General features: G+C 41.8%; 1 protein-coding gene across 1 annotated transcript in view; it reads right to left on the bottom strand.

The window, feature by feature from the left end:
* LOC127633550 (glutamate receptor ionotropic, delta-1-like) overlaps nt 1-22,333 on the bottom strand; it is a 772,099-nt gene that overhangs the window by 118,143 nt on the left and 631,623 nt on the right. Inside the window, exons 7-8 of the mRNA XM_052112731.1 lie at nt 12,705-12,866; nt 9,775-9,894 (exon numbers count right to left, since the gene is read on the bottom strand). Coding sequence (XP_051968691.1) covers nt 9,775-9,894; nt 12,705-12,866 — 282 coding nt within the window. The remainder of the gene's footprint in view (nt 1-9,774; nt 9,895-12,704; nt 12,867-22,333) is intronic.

Here is a 22,333-nt window from a genome sequence, read left to right as displayed (position 1 = left end):
ATTTAGACACACTCACTCAGTTTTAGTCTAGACTAAACATTTATATACAGTATTCAGCCAGGCATACACCTAATTTATCCCTCAACTCTGCTGCTTTAGTTAGGTCTGCCAGAACCAGAAATACTTCTCTTATACTTTAACCCTGCTATAAAGTGAATGGCATCCATGCAAATTTTATTACATTTCTTTCCCTGTCTAAACCTCTGGATTATCCATCTCCAGTCCTGCCTGATGAGTGATGATGACCAACTGACGCATGTGCCAGCCAGACTTCACTTCAGTCTACTAAGAGGATGAATTGATGCAAACTCAAAGTATGGGCTCAGGATGAATTTCACCAAAATTATCTTCCGTAAGATTTTAGCTAGACTGCGGTGCTCCTCACTGAATGATACCTATATCAACTTGGTCAAAGGAGGGACAACATTTTCTAAAAAATGAACTACATGAATTAACCGCTAACAAAAGCATTCATTGGCCAAAATCAAAGGACAAACCATCTATGATTATTTCCTCAGTTGATTTGGGATGACTTCAAAGACTTATAGTTCATATAAAATCATTTTGTTTAATCATTGACCCACAACACTTTACAAATGACTAATTTTAACCACTAATAGTTCTAAACATAAATAACTAATATTGGCATTATATTCATTCATTTTCTGTCATAGCATAATTTCATGTACAGCTGCTTTGAAACTATGCTTGTTGTGAAAAGCACTATATAAATATATCTTACTTGACATGGTTTAAGTACAGGTAACACATATTTCTAATATAATATTTGAACACATTCACAAACATTAATTATTTTCAAATGTATGAAGGGAGTGTACCACCAAATAAGATTTTGACTTGTGTGAGAAAATGAACAAGGAGGGAGGAAATAATTTTGACATTAGACATTATGTTGAATTCTTTAAGTGGTAAAACAATGTGCAAAGCATTTTTGGAAAGTAACTTAAAAGTAATTAGTAATGTGACTACGTTTACAATAAAGCAATGGGTAGAGTCAATAATATGATTACACACACACACACACACTCATAAAATATTTGTAAGATTGACACATTTCAAATTTATAATAAAATTTCATCAAATTGAATTGTGTTGTTCAAAAAAAAATTATGAATAAAATTTAAATATTTATTTATTTATTTTTATTAAAGAGTAGTGGATTTCTGTTTTGAAAATATAAAAAAATATTTTGTTATAAAACAATTTTATGAGTAAAATGTTATAGTAGTTTAATTAGTATTTCTTAATGAGTAAAGAAACGTCCCAAACATGTCCCCAACAGCTATGTATGGAGTGGTGGTGGCGTGGTGGGCTAAAGCACATAACTGTTAATCAGAAGGTTGCTGGTTCGATCCCCACATCCACCACCATTGGGTCCTTGAGCAAGACACTTAACTCCAGGTTGCTCCAGGGGGATTGTCCATGTAATAAGTGCACAGTAAGTCGCTTTGGAAAAAAGCATCTGCCAAATGCATAAATGTAAATGTAAATGTTGTAGAAACCAAAAATCTGTGTATCATTCATTCCCCGTCTGTCGCTCACTTCGACGTTGTGTCGAATGAAGCGACAATAGGGGTCTCTCTTGAGAGCCTCGTGCATTTCTAAACTTAAGAAAAGGCCAATGAGAATTTGGCAGACAGAATTTGCATGTCCCTACACCGGACATACGGGTATAAAAGGAGGGAATCGTGTGTCTGTCCATTCAGATTTTTTCTTCGGAGCCAAACGGTTGTGTGAGCAGCGAGGTGCAGTCACTTACTGTTCCACTCATCTCTATAGAGCGTATGCTGTTGGATCTACGGCGCATATCAGCAGATTTTTCATTCTCTGCACGGCAGTCGCTCCTTCCCACGGGATTGTGGTTTCACCGATTAGATCCCCACGAACCACCCGCCCCCCGGCATGCTCGTTGACTTCCATCCAGGCTAAAGGTGAGAGCGGCTCGCCTCACGGCCAGTCTGCTTACTCCCTCGAGCCCCCCAAGCTGGATGATGAGTTTGCCGCTGCAAGTGTGTTCCGGCGTCTGACGTGGAAGACTCGACTGGACTGGGTTCTCTGGGTCAGCATGCCCAGTCTGAGGCTGATGCCCAGATGGCCGTCATGCTTGCCCGGGCCGCCGTCAGTGTGGGGTTGGACTGGAACCCTCCGTCCTCCCCACAGCCTTCATGGCTAGACGATTGGTTCCTCGGGTCCGGGCGCCGCTCACAGCCACGCCCTCCCCCGGTTCCTTTCATCCCGGAGGTGCATGATGAGCTGACGAGGTCGTGGAGGGCACCTTTCACTACCCGCAACCGATCTCCTCACCCATCCGCTCTCACTACCCTTTATGGCGTGGCGGCCCACGTGTACTCGGAGGTCCCCCAGGTGGACAGAGCGGATGCGATCCACCTGTGTCCTGAGAATGCCACCACCTGGCGGGATTGCCCTTTGCTCCCCTCCAAGGCCTGTAGGATGACATCGTCACTCACCTCCAAAGCCTACAGCGTATTTTCTTTGCGGTTCCCAATAAATAAAAATAAATAAAAAATAAACTACAAGGGTTAGGGTTAAAACAAATATTTGCATATGTGGGTGGCCCTGATATGGCCCTTTTTTCTGATTGGTCAACCTGCAACATTGTCTATTCCTCCTCAAGGCCATGAGACAAAATAACAGTTAACTGCTGTTATGACATGCATCTGTCTGCTTGGAAACAGCCGTTAGACTTTATATATCATGAATATACTGTATATATAAAATATTCATCTCTCTCGCTATTGACGTGCCAATGATTGTCCCAATGCTAGGTCGCATGCTTGAGCATGCTGGCATTATCAGTGACTGGATTCAATTTTAATGTTAGCTTTGATTTACTGTGTGGAGCGAGATAACACATCTGTAATAAACATGGCACATATTGGAGAATGATGAAAAAATAAATATATGAACTTGATTACAATATTAAGATTTATCTGAACACTTTAACAGCAGTGAACTGCAATTCTCTCTCACGGCCTTGAAGAGTAGACTATGTTGCAAGTTGACCAATCAGAATAAAGAAGTGTTTCAGGGCCTCCCACATGTGCAAATTCATTTTTCACCTCTTTTAGATTCTTTTTAGATGCAAAATCAAATTATGAAAGTGCCTGTGGCCATTTTTCCAATGTCCTATTTTTAACTTAAGCATAAAATGGGTTACATAGATTCCCAAACATCCACAAAATGTCTTGTCGCTTGCTGTGCCTGTTTAGGACAAAAAAACGTCTAGGTTACGTATGTAACCTCCTTTCCCCGATGGAGGGAACGAGACGTTGTGTCAGAGAAGCGACACTAGGGGTCTCTCTTGAGCGCCGATATCCACCTCTGATCTATGAAAAAAGGCCAATGAGAGTTGGCAGCCGGTATTTGCATGTCCCGCCCCCAGTACATATGGGTGGTCCGAGGGGGCGCACCCGGCGGAGCTGCACCCGCTGCCATCCCCAAATCGCCTCCATCGCCAACCGCATCGTCCTCAATCCCGTGGGAAGAAGGAGCGACGCGGGGGGCGGCTGGAGTGGCTTGCTTATGGTTGTAAGAAAGCCGCGACCGCAACGTTGTCATGGTCATGTTCTCGCAGTGAGAACATGAACCATCCACAAACGCAGCCTCGGTGTGATCGCTACCCAGACACACGAGACAATGCCTGTGGCCGTCTGAAGCGGAGAGTACTCTACCGCATCCAGGAACAACACAGGGGCGGAAAGGCATCTTTATAAAGACGCGTCCTTAAAAGGACGTTCAACGCCGCTGTGTTTTGCTCTTTTAGTGAAATTTACTCTTTTAATAAAAATCACTCTTTTGTGAAAAAAACTCGTGAGAGCTTTTTTAATCTGCACTGTCGATGCGCCCAGGGGAAGGAATGCACAGCCGTGCAAACAGGAGAAAGCCGCTGTTGTGCAGCGTAGAATCCAACAGCATGCAGCAGAGGAATGTCAGGAACTAGGTGTGTAGTATGCAGCAACTGCAGACACGACCATCGGCTCCGAAGAAATTTTCTGAATGAACTCCCGTATTTGCGCCGCTTAAATACCCGTATGTCCGGGGGCGGGACATGCAAATACCGGCTGCCAACTCTCATTGGCCTTTTTTTCATAGATCAGAGGTGAATATCGGCGCTCAAGAGAGACCCCTAGTGTCGCTTCTCTAACACAACGTGGAGAGAGCGACAGAAGGGGAACTTTAATTTACAATTTAGAATTTGAACTTTTATATTGAATTTTAAAAATGTGTCACAAGACCCCTGATTTCTGTTTAGCTGCGCTCCACCCAGCTATTTTTTATTAGAAGGACTGAATCATGTGGTTTACTTATTATAACGTACCACCCAAAATACCACCATAACAAATCACAAAATAAAAATGAGGCCCATATGAGGCATGTTTGTGTGTAGCTAATACTCGATTTTGATCACTGACAAATTTTCTTGAAACAAAAAATCAAGTCATAGAAACACTGTGCTTTCATGGCATTTTAATCATGGGGACAACCTTGAATGCCAATTTATTGTACGTTAAGCATTACTTGCACTGCTATGGATTGGTCTTAATGGCATACCTGCAAAGATCCGATGATGCAAACACATCTGCATCATGACACTTCCAGGAGTGCCAGCGCAAATATCTCATATCATGCACCTGTCAATATCAACAAGTGCCATTTTTCCTTAATATCTGTGCACACAGCATATACACATGGATGGATGGTCCTTATACTAAGACCGAAAGTTTCCCCCATTTCTTGGTGCATGTTGTCAGCTTGAACAGGGCCATGATGATTCTCTTTCAGGTCGGAACCGGTGGCAACCTGCGATAGCTGCAACATTTCATTGCAATTCCTCGTCTTCTGATTGCTTTTATTTGTGAAATTATAATGACAGTAAGCTGGCTAATTTCAATTAACTGTATCAATACTCTCCCCATTTCAAAAAGACTTTGGAGGAAAAAAAAATTAGGGACATCTGGGAGGCAAAAGATGCACAATTAGCGATAGACACACATTTCTGTCTGGAAACGACTTAAGGGCAGATATATTTTGTGATAAAAAAACACTTGGTCTCATCAGTTTTGGTTTAAGCATGACGTCATCATGCACACAATTTATATCGATAAAAGGCCATTTGAATGGAAACAAGAAAAAAACATTTCACTTTGCCGAAAACAAAACAGCGTGAAAAGTGGATGGAAACCAGTGGACTGTACCTTAGTACCACCATGGTACAATTCAAATTCATAAGTCCTAAAATCCTTTCATTTCACTTTATGTTGCGCTAATCACATCAATGATTAAAAATCTTTGTATTATTGTATGCAGCTGTGGGCAGATGGTTGTGATTTTAGACCCCCTCATTCAAATTACTCTTCACAAACTCTGATTTTAGTGGTAATAGCTCTCTATTTTCTACTCCATGTGATGCTTCTTTCCCATTTCTTTGTCTCTAAACCAGCCTTTGATGCCAAAGATGTCGAGTAACAAAGCTTGCTACAGATTGTTACATTACGGCTAGTGCACACTACACGACTAAAGCTTGTCTCCTTTGATGTTTTGAGTCGTCGACTGGTCTGCAACGAGAAGTCTCGGATCTTACGACAAACAATCTTATTGCGTGCGCACTCCTGCGACAGGAGACGAGTCCCAGACACTACAATAGTTTTCAAAACAACTTGAAATCTGGACATCTTATTGTCAGGTGTTCACCCACATCCCCTACTTGCTGTCATTATTGTTTACAGCTTTTAAAATAATTTTTTAATTATTCATATTTTTTTTCCTTTGCAAATGGTACGAAAATAGGCGCAATTTTTGATCCGTTTGAAACAGGATGATACTAAAGTCAGCTATAACATCCATTTTATGCTGGATATGTGCAGATTGAAATGGAAAAATTGCCATTTTTTAAAAAGCGAATGCATGAACAATAGGGACAGAGATATTAGCAGCATGTTCACTAGAATCTCAGTTACAGGTACTGCACTAAAGTAACATTTAGAGCAGAACTTTAGAGTTCTGTCTGCTGAGGGTCGGAGGTTTGACTCCGGTCTGCCCGTGGAGCAGCGGATATCGTCCTCATGAGAGGGTGGAGGAGTGATCGAGGACCTTGCGACTGTGCATCAGAGAACCGGTGAATGAGTTTCTGTTTTCTCTCTCTCCTCTCTCTTGCTGTCGCTCCGTGTTGGCCTTTCCCTCGCCCACTGGGACCCCAATCAGCCTGATGAGGTGAGCGAGGGATAAAGGTGACAGGATACGGCAGTTAGAGAGGGAGAGAGAGAGAACAACAGGCAGCTGCTCTGTATGTGTTTATGTTTGTGTTTTTTGTTTAGGTTTATCATTAAAATGTATTTATATTGTCAAGCCGGTTCTCGCTTCCTCCTTTCCCCTATAACCCCTTTACAGGTACCTTGGTGGCTGACACACGATCATATGCTGAAATGTACTTCTTAATAAAGAATATCCTTATATAAAAATATGGAAAATTGTGGTCAGCTGTACTTAAATGCATGTTTATTCAACTTAGATCTACTTGTAAAATTCATTCATATTTTTGAGTTCGCTAAACTTATTGTATTGAGTTCATCGAACTTAAAATCTAGCATGAATGGTTGGTAAAAACAAATTTGTCAGAAGTTGAGTAAACGTTGCAGCTGGTTGCTTTACTTTTTTAAGGCCTTTACACCAAATGTGAATTTTCGCAGTGAGATTAACATTTTGAATCAAAACAATGGATTCCTATGAAGCCATTCATGCCTGGAGCAAACATTTGCACACTGACAAAGCAAGTGTTTTAAAAAAACAATTGTTATTTTTTTGGTGAATGTGTCATTTTCTTTTCCCGGCGATGAAATGTACTGACCAATAAAATATGAGCTTTGGATCACATGTCAGAAATTGCTGCAGTTACCAAAACCAGCACATCAGGTGGCACTAAAGCACAGACCGCTGTTTTGACCACCGACTTTAAACACTGAAGAAACTCGAGGAAGAAATCCTGAATGAGCAGTGAGGCTATGTCCTGTATTTCATTTGCATCAAATTACTGCATCAGTGCCTTGAATCCCTTCAAAAACTCCCTGGTCTCACATGGATAGTCTTCATTATGTATTCCATATTGCTGCATTTTTTGCCTTTGTATCACCTTTTGAATTAAACATCTTTACAGATCTTTAATGTTATTCTTAGCCAAATATGAATCATCCGAATACTACTGCTGTGAATATCAGTGTAATGTATGTCTTTGTATCAAAATGCCCTTTTATAACAAAAGTGTAGAGATGTCTCAACAAAATGATGTATTCATTATTGCTGTGCTATCATTTACATTCATTGACAGCAGTTATGTTTTATAGTATCTAATCATGGGTCAAACAGCAGATGGGATTTGTTGGTTGGGATTTTCTTTTTAATTGTGTGCATTATATAGACCAGGGTTTCTCAAGCTTTTTTAACCCCTTTCATAATCCCAAATTGATTGTGGACCCCTGCCCGACCATCACCACAACAAATATGATATCATTTACTAAAAGTATAAAAATAATCTCAGTATTGAGCTCCAATAAATTGAAATAAAACAATATGAAGCTTGAAGAGTGGCTGAGCACTGCTGTGAGGTTTTGTCTGTGTAAAGTGCTTTAATTACATTTACATCCAGTGATTGATATTGATAAATCTCTTTACAAAGACAGCACAAACAAACACCAAACAGTTAAGTTAGGTAGACAGTCTGTTGCTCATTTGTGCTTTTGGTGCCATCCACAGGGTGAGGAAACATCACAGAGAACAATTTACACAAGATTTACACAAAAGTCTTTATGGTATGTTGCTGTAAAGAAATTGACTTTCAAATCTAAACCTACAGTGAGAAACATTCAATGGAGTGAAAACTGTGACATCTAGCCCCGGTTTCCCATATATTAATAATCAGCATTTTTGAATGCTGAACAGCATTCAAGCTGTAATTTTTGGTTATTATTATTAAAAAAACATTTTCAAACTGAGATATTTTTGGGTTGCTGTATCTGTGAAAGGATACATGTAATGCTGTCTTATGATTTGGCAAAAAATTGTTGCTCACAAGGCAACATACATATGCTGCCTACATTTGGACTATCCTTTTATTTGTATTTATTTCAACAGCTCTCTTGGCTTTAGAACAGAACAAATGTGTTTCAAGAAAACAGCAGCAGTCAGAAAAAAATCTATTTAGAGAGACAGAGGGACTAAAGACTAAAGCAAACACTGAAACAGGTCAGTGAGTCACTACTGAGAAACATCTCTGAAACTTCACCTCCAAAGGGTTTCTCATTTAGCCAGGAAATGTATTTGCCTCTGCCTTCAAAGCATGACATATGACAAATTAACTGCATGCCGCGCTATTTGTCTCCATAGCAGGCTAGAAATGCAGTTGGCTATATGAATCTCTTGTTGGGCACCGATGTATCATTAGCTGTCCTTGCCTTTCATTATGGTTAATAAATGTACTTTGTATGAGGGTGCTGGTACTGTGTGTGCAAAAGCAGAGATTAAGGTCTGTAGCGCTGTGGATTCTAATGGCCATAATGTGATACAGTGAATTCATAATTCCAGTTGGGATGCAAACTGTCATTTCTATTCTCATTCTTTTAAATGATAGATGGACTCAAACAGATAATGGCTACAAAAACAAAGCACAAACATCAGACAATCCAGCTAAGAAGCAGGGATGTTGTAGTTTTGACAATTTCACTCATTTTTAGTGTTTTGATTTTCTATTTCAGTTATGTTCTAGTTAGATGTAATTGTCCATTAATACGCTGTAAAACATAAAAAAGTAAAACAACCAGCTGCAAAGCATTTTTGAGTTTACTCAACTATAGTCAAATTATTTGTACCAATTTATCAATTAAAGTTGGATTGTAAATTCCATGAACTCAATACAATAAGTTCAGCAAACTCAAACATATGAATTATTATTTAGTTCAGTAAACTTGCATTTTTAGGTACAGTTGTTCATCATTTTCAATACTCTTGAAAATAATATATAACATTACATTTCTACATGTTGTTTCTGAATTTCAGACTTCAGCTTTAACCAAATAAATAAATAAAAAATGTTTTTGTTAACAATAATCCCCTTGCTAATCTTGCCAAGAGAGCTCAGAACTGAAATTTTTGAGCATATATGACTCTTGTGATTTGGAAAAGCAAATTGCGTGTTATTTTATTTCTTTTTCCAGGTGAAAGAAACGTACACTCAGTTTTCAATATAGCAACCCCTGTAAGTCATTTTCTGAAATAAGTAGTTTTACAAGATAGGCCATGTAAAAGTAGTCCTAACATTGACTGGGCAGTCTGTAGTGTAGCATGTCATTACGGAGAGCGAGTCGGGGGAACAGTTGACATGGCGTAATCTTTCCATGTCACGCAGGTCGCATTACAGCATGTTTGTCCAGGTCTGTCAGAGCTGCCACAGCTCGACTCCTCACTGCTGTTTACTCACGCCTCTCGCCATCTGACTCTGAAGTGAGCAGTCAAAATGGCATGCAGGGTACACGATCATGCAGTTTACATCAAGTCAAGATGTTCTTAAAGGCATGCCTTTCAACAGACCACATTACTTGCCCTGTGACTCATGACAACATTTCAGCTTTCATTCTACCTGAGGTGACTGGTTATGAAATAATAATATAATAATAAAAAAAGAATCATGTCAAAGACAGCTTTTAAACCAGCCCCTGGAATGAAAGCCTGAGCGATTTTACTCACGCGTTTTATGTCTTTTCCAAACGTCTCACTGAAGCTGGTTCCCAAAATCTCAAACTGAACGTGGGAATTTGATCCATTGTCCATAAAGTCCATAATTCCTGTGAGACCAGTTATACGGCCCTGTGGGAACAAACCAAGATATTGTTCAATCAATAAACAATAAAATAAAGCGTTGCAATAAAGAAGGAATTGGGCAAAGATCAATGTGCAATATGCTGTAGCCTTTACACTTTGAATCTTACCAACTACAATGCCATTTCCTTTCTTCCTGTTTCTGTGTCAAGGGCAATGTTCTCTTTGATCTTACCAGAAGACATTTCTAACCTGGCTTTTAATTTTCTCATTTTGATACTGGACATAACAGTTAGGTTTAGGTGAACATTTTTGGTTAGGGAGGTTAGTTTTACTGATTAAAATCCATTACACCATTTCACTTGTTTTTGCCTGACTCTTCATGAACCATGGTAAATGGTCTGCACTTATATAGTGCCTCTTTAACCTTTACAGTATTCAAAGCGCTTTACACTGTGACTCATTCACCCATTCATACACCAATGCAACTTGGGGTTCAGTGTCTTGCCCAAGGACACTTCGGCATGTGGAGTCGTGTGGGCTGGGATTTGAACCACCAACCCTGCAATTAATTAGTGGCCGACCCGCTCTACCACCTGAGCCACAGCCACCCCATGAAGTTCATGGTTGCACAAAACTGAATTAAACAGAAATAATAACCGCTTTTCTTTGTATCAAATTCTCAAGCATGTTCTTCACGCACACAACTACACTAACTTTAGGGGCAAAATTGTTTGGTGTGCTGGAAATGTGGCAAATTGAATTTTGAATTTTGAAGAAATGTTTAGAAATAATTTTTACACACTAAATATTGAAATGGTTTATGATTAACTCACTCTTTGTTTAGATTAGCATAGTTTTAAACATGTAATTATTAGTATTTTTATAATGGACTTGCATAGTTTAATATTGAAAGTCTGGGTCTGGGACAAGAATAAAACAGTGAAATCTCTACATAAAAGACATTTGAAAAGTACTGTTGAAATGAACTGTTACATGGTTTTTCAATTGATATTTTATTATTTTTATGAATTAATATTTAGGTATATATTTGATTGTCTTATGTGGTATTTTTTGCAAGCTTCGAATCTGTACGTTTAGCAGCACTTTTGCATGAATGTAACAAAAATGATAAGATAAGACCTGAAAACCTCCACATCAAATGAGCGCCACCTTGTGGTAATGATGTAAAATAAGAATAGAACTATAAAACTTTTTAAAATAGTCACACATATCAAATTAAATCTCTCTTCTCAGCAATGAGTTTATTTAGTTGCATTTACACCACAGTTAAAATGATTATAAAAAAAAATGTAAAAATGCATTATAAATGCTCCGATCAATGCTGCTGTAAGCCCTAATCTCTATATCAGCTCTACTTTTTCTTCAAAAAATATATATTTTACTTGTCTGTGTGCTTGATTGAATAAATAATCCAATAGTATGTCTCAGATGTCCAGAACAAAATATGCAGAAAAGCATGATAAACAAATCATCAGCAAACTATGTTTTCGACTTGCGTTGATGAAATAGCATACATCATGACAAAGCTGAGGAAGCTTCTGGTCCACTCAGAGGCCGAGATATTCCACGAAAGATTGTGTATGTGTTTATGATCACAAAACAGTCTGAATGTCTGTAAATGAGCACATGGCAAGTGTTCAGCTGTGTTAGAGCGCAGTGACTGAAGATGATTGAGGAAAAAACTCCTAGTATTTTCTAGTGGAATGAACAAACACTTTTAACAGGGACACAGAGCAAACAGAGCCTAAATTACAGACTTTCAGAAACAGGAAAACAACATGTTTGTTCATCATGAGATTGTAAACATATACAATATTGTGTAGCACTTTATTTTACAGAACTGTTCTACATTTACATCCTATATAATTACAACAACTACAGTAATTACTAGGTACTAACCCTAAAAATAAACCCTACCCCTAACCTTAACCCATTTTAAATACATGTAGTTACCTAATATTACTCAGTACTTTCTTGGGCAAGTACACTGTAAGTAAAATAAATGTACACATACTGTAAAATAAAGTACAACCACATTTGATTTTGGGGAGGGAAATGAGGACAATATTATGATATTGATATTTTATATAATTATTCCACTGTATATGTGTATAAGGTAAGCTTTTAAATTTGGCTGTAAAAAATCTGCAGGTGCCAGACAAAATCTGTAGCAGAGTTCATTAATTAATTTATCATTTTCACAGTGAACACTGCACAGGATTGGTATATCGAGTGTTTCTGCTCAGGTGACCTGAGGGTCTGACTAATAGAAATAGGTTTTGCACAGCAAGAATAAAAAATAAAGGGAAGAGTGGTCATGTGTTGCTCAAAGGGAAAAGCTGCCTGCATGACATTCAAGCTTTTATCTTTAAGAAAGACTTACAGCCCAGCAAATACTTTGACTGTAAAGGGCCATCAAGAGAGATCTATCGGTTTCCCATTCTCTGAGGGTTGATAACTGGCTCTGTGTAATTATTTGTGCCTCAAATAACACTAAAGGAGCATGAAATTAAAGAACACACAGAAGCGCCCCCACTGCCCCTGAGAAGTCACACGGACATCAGCTCACTGCGATGGGAGATCAACTGCTGCTACCCCATGCCAGCTTTTCCTGGCCCCTTGGAGAGCTCATCTTGACCACTGCAGTTATGTTCATTTCAAAAAGCCATATGTCTAAGATCTGACATACAGCAAAGGAAAAACCATCTTGAACCAGTGGCTTTTATTCAACAGCTTGAATCTGCTGGCAAAATGTTATGTTCCTCAACAGTATGCCAATAACTGAAACTGAATCTCTGCTGAAAAATACTTGACATCAACCTTTTTGACTGTACCTTTTGGATGGTCTCCAACATGGACCAGCCCCCATTCCAGGGCTTGGTTGACTTCCTGATGCAGTTGAGACTGGCCATGCTGTGCCACTTCCTGTCTTCTAGTTTTCTGTAGAAGGCGTTGGCCAGCATCAGCACACTGTCATACAGGTACAGATTAGACACCTGAAATCAAAATATACAAAACATATTTGTAATATGATACATAATTGACTAAAATATGGCAGAAGACAAGGGACACTGAAAGTAACTAGTTACACTACCAGCTACATGGCAAAAGAAGATAAACAGAATATAGCATATAAAATAACAGAATATAACAGAGACACAGAATATAAAACAAGGTAAGAGTATAAATAGACATTAAATAATAATAGAACATATTACAGCTTGGCTTAGTTATTGAATAAAATATGTGAATTTACATATGTACATTATAAATATATTTACATTATTGCACTATGGGGGAGTCCAGGGGCAGTTTAATTGTTCAAGAGGAAAGTGGCCTGATGGTAAAAACTGTTCTTGGGCCTGTATCTCGATCACGATTTGACCCTAACCCTAACCCTAACCCTAACTCCAGATTCTGCAAATTAGTGGTAATATGCTTGTTTATCTCAAGTATTTTCGGTAAAAACAGTTTAGTGTACATATCGTATACCCAACAGGAACTCTTGAACATTGGCTAATGCAATTCTGACACCATTATTAGCGTACTTCCAGAGATCGCTAAACCAACGGAACCTCCGAACATCCCCACACCGACTAAAGGGCTCTTCAGACGGACACGCAAACAACGCCACAGGGGGTCACGCGGTGGAATTCAAGCAAGGCTAAAGCTAACTCCAAATCGACTCGCTCTTCCAAGCCTTTTCCTCACCAATGTTCGCTCGCTGGTGAACAAAATGGATGAACTGTGGCTGCGAATAACCACACACAGAATGATTATGGACTGCAACATCATGATTTTCACAGAAACTTGGCTTAACATCGGAATACCCAACAGTGATATCGAGCTAGCTGGACGCTACCTCTTCCATGCGGACAGAACAGCTGATGACTGCGGTAAGACCCGAGATGGGGGTTTGTGCATTTATGTTAACAAAACGTGGTGCACAGACACCACCATCACCGAGAGTCACTGCTCAGCTAACCTTGAGTATCTCATAGTTATGTGTAGACCTTTCTATTTGCCCAGAGAGTTTACATCAACTGTAGTAACAGCAGCCTACATACCACCGGATGCTAATGCTAAGATTGCCATGAAAGACACGCAGGCAGCGTTTTATGAATGGTTTTTGTTCTCAGTGCGAGAAAATAGCCATGGCAGCCACGCCATGGCAGCATTGCATGGCGCGGCTTTCTTTTGTCATGAGAGAAAGCCACTTCAGCCACCCCCCTGCGCCTCGCCTCCTTCCTACAGGATTGGGGCAGACACCGTGGGCGATGAAGGCGATTTGGGGACAATGACGGGCTCCGTTCGCCGGGTAAATCCCCTCGAACCACCTGCCTCCCCGGCACGCTTGCTTGCTTCCTTCCGAGCTCGGGATGAGTGATTTCTCTCCAATGGTTCATGTTCTCAGTGCGAGAAAAGCCACTTCAGCTGCCCCCCGCGCCTCGCCTCCTTCCTACGGGATGAAGGTGATTTGGGGATAAATACGGGCTCCATTCGCCAGGTACATCCCCTCGAACCACTCGCCTCCCAGGCACGCTTGCTTGCTTCCGTCCGAGCTTGGGATGAGTGCAGCCCGCTTCACGGCCGGCCGGCCAGTCCCTTGAGCTCCCGGAATTGGATGACAACATCTCCGCTGCATCGGAGAGCGTTACAGCAGTGTCTGATGCTGATGACTCATCTGGGCCGCCACCTTCGGGTCTGCTCGCCCTGTCTGAGCGTGATGTAAAGAGCGGCACTCACAGCCGCCCCCGGTTCCTTTCTTCCCAGACGTGCATGACGAGTTGAGTAAGCTGCTGGCTTCCTCGCTTCTCCGCTCTCACTACCCTCGACGGTGGAGCAGTCCCAGACTGCTTCCGCCCTGCATGCCATGGCCCCTCCTGCAACCAAATACCAGGCCAAGGCACTTCAAAGCTTGCACTTGGGTAGTCCTGTTCTTGATGTGCTTCAGGAACTGCGCTCAATGACCGATCACGCACCCCGGGCCATGAAGGTCAGAAGCGCCGGTACTCGAACGGGCTGAATGATGAAATTACTAAACTCATGTTAAGTGTTCAGTTAATACATATAGTCTACATACTGTGAATGCATGCATCGGCAGGGGCGCAACTACACATTTCCGAGTGGGTATTCAAAACTACATTTAACTTTTGTGCATGTATCTGTCAAGCGAGGGGGGTTGTCATCCATTATAAGCAGGGTGATGCTGGAGGGGTCGAGGAGGCTGATTGCACCACCTTTAGTGAGCCCTTTACAGCCCTCCCATATATGGTAAATGTTCTGCACTTATATAGCGCTTTTTATAACCTTAGGTTACCAAAGTGCTTTACACTGTGTCCCAATCACACATTCACCCATTCACACTCACACTCACACTCACACTCACACTCACACTCACACTCACACGGCGGCAGAGCTGCAATGCAAGGCACTAGCCTGCATTGGAAGCAACTTGGGATTCAGTGTCTTGCACAAGGACACTTCGGCATGTGGAGTCGCTTGGGCCCAGAATCGAACCGCCAACCCTGCGATTGGCAGCCGACCCACTCTACCACCTGCGCCACAGCCGCCCATATGGTTTTTGCGCCTATGTAAATCAGGGTTGGGTGGAGGGTTAGGGTTAAAAAATACTGGAATCCTCCACCCTGCCCTGAGTGTTCACGGCTGGATGATTGGTTTCTGGGCCCTTTCTTCCCGGAAGACCACGAGGAGCTAACAAATTCATGGAAGGCACATTTTCTGCCCGTACACGCTTCGTGGGCTCGACGGTGGAGCGGCGAAGGGATATGTCGAGCTTCCCCAGGTAGAGCGTGCCATTGCAGTGCATTTATGCCCGCAGGGCGCAGTCACCTGGAGGGACCTACCAAGGCTTGCTTCCAAGACCTGTAAGTTCTCTTCTTCGTTGATGAAGAAGGCTTACAAGGCCACGGATCAGGCCGCCTCCACACTGCATGTGATGGCCATCCTGCAGGTCCACCAGGCATTGAAAGATCTGCATGAGGGTAGAACACTGCCCATCAGCTTGCCCCCAAGAACCCTATATGGGCTTCGAGGCAGCCCTGACACAGACGACCTGACTCCGACAGGTCTGGCCCGAGTGAACTTACCAGCCCCACCATCACCCCTGGGCCAGCGTGTGGTGAGTATAACATCGCTAGATTCCCTCTGGGATATGGCACCCACATGGTCAATAAAGATACAATTCACCAGACAGGTACAGTGGCATCCTCTCCACTACAGTTTGGGCAGAGGTTGCCACCCTTCTGGCGAAGGAAGCAATAGAACCCGGAGCCGAGCCACACAAGGGCTTTTACAACCCTTATTTTATTGTGCTTAAGAGAGCTGCATGCCTTGAACAAGGCCTTACACAAGCTTCTGTTCAGGATGTTAACGCAGAAGCGCATTCTGGCATCAGTACAACATTAGGATTGGTTTGCGGCCATCAACCTGAAGGATGCGTACTTTCACGTATTGATCCTTCCTTGACACAGACGCTTTCTTTGGTTTGCCTTCGAGGGATGAGCATACCAATACAAGGTCCTCCCCTTCGGTCTGTCCCTGTCCCCTCGTGCCATTACCAAGGTCACAGAGGCTGCTCTGGCCGCGTTAAGGGAGAAGGGCATAAGCGTCCTCAATTATCTCGATGACTGGATAATCCTAGCTCACTCGTGGGATCTATTGTGTGTGCAGAGAGAACTTGTGCTTCAGCACTTCGACCGACTTGGGCTTCAGGTCAACTGGGAGAAGAGCAAGCTCTCCCTTGTGTGAGGCATCTCTTTTCTCGGTATGGAGTTGGATTCGGTCACTCTCACGTTTAGCACGTCTTATGACCAAGCATGCATGGTCAGCACTGACCTGCCCAAAAAGCTGAAGCTTTTCAGAAGGTTGCGGCACCAGTGCAAACAATTTCAGAGGCTCCTGGGGCATATGGCTCTAATGGCACATCAACTGCTTAGAGTTGCTGGCAATATCGCTGGCCCTGCGGAGGCTTCGTCCAATGATTTAGGGCAACCATGTGTTAGTCCGGACCCACAGAACTGCAACCGTGGCATACATAAACCGCCAAGGTGGCGTACGCTCACGTCACAACTCGCCCACTGCCTCCTCCTTTGGAGTCAGCAGACGTTGAAGGTGAGCCATTCAACTTCCAGGTGTCCTCAACTGTGCAGCAGACACGCTGTCATGGAAGATAATACCCCCATGTAGTCCAGCTGATTTGGGAGAGATTAAGGGAGGCACAGATAGACCTGTTCGCCTCCCGAAAGTCCTCTCACTGCCCCCTTTGGTAATTCCAGTCCAAGGCTCCCCTCAGCACGGATGCACTGGTGCAGAGCTGTCCTCAGGGGCTATGTAAGTATGCGTTTCCTCCAGTGAGCCTCATTGCACACACTGTGCAAAATCAGGGAGGATGGGTATCAAGTACTGTTTATTGCGCCATACTGGCTCAACCAGACGTGGTTCTCAGACCTGATGCTCCTGGCAGTAGCCCATCCCTGGTGCATTCCTTTGAGGCAGGACCTTCTCACTCAGGGGCAGGGCATGCTCTGGCACCCGTGGCTAGACCTCTGCCCTTCCTGGTGGTGCTGTCTTCCAGTGAATGCCTGGAGTTTGGGCTGGCACACTCTCATGTGACCTTGAGATCCCGGCCCGGTTACATGCCCAAAGTTCCCACTACTCCCTTCCGGCACCAGACGCTCCCTTCAGAGGAGGAAGACCCGGCCTTGTCATTGCTATGTCCAGTTCATGCCCTGCGCATCTATCTGGACCGCACGCAGAGCTTCAGACACTCGGAGCAGTTCTTTGTCTGCTTTGGAGGGCAGTAGAGGGGAAAAGCTGTCTCCAAACAGAGGCTGGAACATTGGATTGTGGATGCCATTTCCTTGGCTTACCAGTCACAAGACCTGCCGAGCCCTTTGGGAGTTCGGCGCACTCCACTAGAAGTGTTGCGTCCTCCTGGGCACTGGCAAGGGGGGCCTCTCTAGAAGACATATGCAGACATGAGGGTTGGGCTACACCCAATACCTTTGCAAGGTTTTACAACCTACACATAGAACCGGATTCATCCTGAGTGTTACGAGGTAACAGCAGGTAGGCCAGGCAGCCGGTTGGGTGTACCGCTTGTATTACACCTTTCCCCTTTGTCAAAGTGATAATGTGCATTATTTTGTCCACAAAAGTTCCCTGTAACTGGTGTACCCTGGACGCCTCTTTAAATCTTCAGCACTGTTCAGTGATTAACTCGGTGGAGGAGTGACGCCACCAGGTCCAATACTTGTGGTATGCCCTTTTTCAGGTGAGCCCTTGCGCTCAGTCCTTATTACATGGTGATTCCCCACTGGGTAATCCTGTGTGATGCATTTCCACTGTTCAGATTTCCCCTCTGATGAACCCTGTGTTTCCCCTGATCAGAGCCTCGCTCTGCTTTGACACTATTGCTGTGTACCCTCTCTGTAGATAGGGTCCTCCCGGTGGTATCATTCCATATGTGAAGTTCCCTGTTGGTAATTCCATGTGAGGTATTCTAAAACATGTTAACCTCCCTCCAGTAGGATGTGGTCTCTGTAAGTGCCCTCCCTCCTGGAGAGGGAGGAGCACTTCCCAGCATTATTCTAGAAGGTGCTCGGCTGGAAATTGCTTAACAGCAAATATCAGGAAAGGCCACCGCTAACTGGACTAGGGAGATGCCTTACCTAAACTTGCTGGAAGGTCATGACATTGTCGAGCACTCGCTGCGAGGCACGCAGCAGCTTGCACATGTCCACTCTTCCGTACCTTGTGACACAGTTCAGCGCATTATGCGTTTCCTATAGGAACCCCTAGTGTCACTACATCGACACAACGTCGAGTGAGTGACAGACAGGGAATGTCTAGGGTAACCTCTTTTCCCTTACGGAGGGATGTTGTGTCTGGGACTCTCTATCGGCAACTAAATCTGAATGACTGATGCACACCTGCCATCTCCTTTTATACCTGTATGTCCGGACGGAGAGTGGTATGCAAATTCCATTCACCAATTCTCATTGGCCTTTTCTATTTTAAGCAAAGGTGATTGGGGTTCTCAAGATAGAACCCCTAGTGTCACTACATCGACACAACATCTCATTCCCTCTATCAGGAAACAGGGGTTACACCAGTAACCCAGACATTTTTCTGAAAATGACGATCAGAATACCTACAAAGTAACTCGAACACTAAGTAAAGAAAAGACTTGTTTTCGTTCAAATTTGGCCATTTCAGTCATTCCAAACTGCTTTGACCCCAATAATTGGAGCTTACAGCTATTTCTGTAGATAAGTGGTTTGGAAATTATTAGGGTGGGAGTGGTTATTTTAACACTTTAAGAAGAAGAAGAACAAATAAATATATATATATATATATCCATTTTGTTTAACATATGTGTAACATCCCTTCACAAAATGCTTAGGGGAGAGTTATCCGAGAAAAAATTTCAAAACAGTTAAAAACTAGTACATTTCTTTGATAATAACATTTTATTTTTAATTTTGTTTTCATCATCAGGATGATGTTTTTGGTTTGTCTCATTGCAGTATTTGCAAATATGCATATTTTGGTCAACAACTAATATAAAAAAATACATGCAACTATTATATCTTTATTTCATCTCTTGATTTATTTATATTGTATGTTTAGGTTGACAAAATACATTTATTAAAGATTTGAAGTTGTGTCCCCAAGCTATCAACATGATGGTAACATCTCTTATTAAAATAACGCACTGTACCATAAATTAAAGAATTCTGTCAAAATGACATTCTTTCAGGAAGTTAAAGGTGGTACTTTTTTTTCACTTCTTATATATCGTAATTGTTTGGCAGTAGGGAGCAGTCTTAAATGTCAAACTTGTTGCCATGATATTCAACCCAATAGTAATTGAAATGTGGATATCTGTAGTAGACATTCAAGGGTTATTTTTTCAAAAAACTGTTAGCAATGTGTCTCTGTGGCACTATGTAAATCCTCTGTTTGTTTTGAGCGACTCGTCCATACAAACTATTTTTTTGTTTGACCAACGGCAGACGGGGGATGTCTGTTTTGAAGCTTATTTTTGCAATTCAATTTGGTGGCGCTAGTGGCGCAGAGAAGACAAACTTCAGCTTTAAATTACTTTTTTATTTAGCACCCTGTAGACAGAGTCATGACCCTGTCAACTCAGGGTCAAGATATATTAAGTTAGCAATGAACTTTGTTCACACAACATTCTGGAAAGGAGTGTTGCAGTTCATATTTATGATTATCTTTCAGATAATAATTGGTTTGAACAATTTCAATCGGGTTTCCGTCCACATCACTGTACGGAAATGTCTCTTGTCAAAATGATTAATGATCTGCTGTTGGCTGCGGATTCTGGTCAGCAGTCTATTCTCATTATTCTTGATCTGAGAGTGGCCTTTAATATGATCTCACAAAACATCCTCCTAGACAGGCTGGTCTCAGTCGGAATTATTGGTCTTGATTTCGATCGTATATTTCTGGTCGCACTCAGTTCATACAACTCAAACATTTCAGATCTAAATCATCACGAGCTATCAATGGCGTTCCACAAGGATCAGTTTTGGGCCCTCTTCTATTTATTATTTATTTACTGCTGCTTGGTCATATTTTTAGGAAACATGGTGTAAATTTTTACTGCTATGCAGAAGACACCCAGCTCTACCTGTCTTCCAAGCACACTTCTTCCCGTCCTCTACCCTCTCTGATTAGCTGTTTATCTGACATTTAAATTAAATTGTGGTAAAACTGAAATTCTCCTTTTAGGCACCAAATCTATTTTGGCAAAAATGAATAGTTTTTTAAGTGACTATCGATCAGTCCACTCCTTCTTCACAGGTTAAGAGTCTGGGTGTCATCCTTGATAGTATCTTATACTTTGAATCCCATATTAATAACATAACTCTCTCTGCATACTTTAATTTACGTAACATTAATCGTCTTCGTCCCTCTCTCACATTGAACAGCACTGCCATTGTTATTCATGCACTGGTTACATCACTTATTGATTACTGCAATGCTCTCCTCTCTGGTCTTCCTTCAAAACTTCTCCATAAACTTCAGCTGGTCAAGAACTCAGCTGCATGAATCATTTCTAGAACCCCCTCTATTAAACACATTTCACCTGTTGTTAAACATTTGCATTGGCTTCCAGTTAAGTACTGAATTGATTTCAAAATCTTGCTCCTTACATACAAGGCCTTAAATAATCTTACACCCTCATACCTCTCTGATATTTGTCATACCTATACACCTACTCGTACCCTCAGATCTTCCTCATCAACTCTTCTTGTCATACCACGTATCCGTCTGAACACTATGGAGTCTAGAGCCTTTAGTTATACTGCCCCTCACTTATGGAATCCCATTCCTCTGGACATTTGGAATAGTGAAAGTATTCATACTTTTATATCTCATCTTAAAACTCACCTTTTTTAAACAGGCTTTTTTATGACTGTGCATCCAATGTTTTGTTGTATATCATATTACTGTTTGCTTAATGTTGTTACTGTTGATGCTTTCATGGTTGACTTTTTTGTGTTCTTTTTGTACGGTGACCTTGAGTGTTGTGAAAGGCGCCTATAAATAACATTTATTATTATGATTATTATTATTACACAGTATTCATTTACTCAAATATATGTTTCAAAATCACCATTCTAGAAGGAAAATATGTGAGTTTCACAGAATGACACGTTTACTAAAACAATGCAAAATTTAAAAATAGAAAATACAGATATTGCAGACATTGAAATGCAGGAAATGAGTAACTTTCACTGAAGGAATGAGATGTTAGTATGGCCGACACTCACTCCAGACTGCTACAGTGCTGACTGTGCATCAGGAAGTCCCTCTTGTCCCCGACCTGCCTGATTCAAATCAAGCTTTCATGGCCGTTTTCAATCCAAGTATGGAAGAAATGATGGTGACAAGCTGCTAGGTGTCAGTCACCACTCCACTTGATGTATAATACATTACACCTGCCCTGAGCAGTGTGTGACAGACACACTAGTTGAGCTGACAAGACCATACAGAAAGACATCTGTCACACTTTACTGCACCTGACTATCAACTGTGGCGTATTAGTGAACAGTGGGCGGGCGACTGCGGGGAACCTGCGGTTCTTGAGTGACAGGGAAAGACACACAAAGGTGCTGTTTGTGTTGACACTGCAGATTTGCAGACAGAAAGATGACAGGTTTGTCACCATTCTGAAATTGTGGTTTGCTTGTCAAGCTGATTTAACATCAAAGAACATTTAACACTGGTTTTTATGGATTTATGATGGGTGATCCCTCAGAGGTGGGCTGCAAAGCTTGGCCTGCTGTTCTCTACTTTCAAACTAGTGTTCAGGTGGGTTCAAGCGATTTTGGAAAATCAGTCTAATGCAGGAAGAAAAAGAATCATTTTCAGTTACAGATGCCATTGTAGAAATTCACTATTCACAATC

This window comes from Xyrauchen texanus, chromosome 40 (genome assembly GCF_025860055.1).
Source record: "Xyrauchen texanus isolate HMW12.3.18 chromosome 40, RBS_HiC_50CHRs, whole genome shotgun sequence".
NCBI lineage: Eukaryota > Metazoa > Chordata > Actinopteri > Cypriniformes > Catostomidae > Xyrauchen > Xyrauchen texanus.
This window is presented reverse-complemented; position numbering and strand designations above follow the sequence as displayed.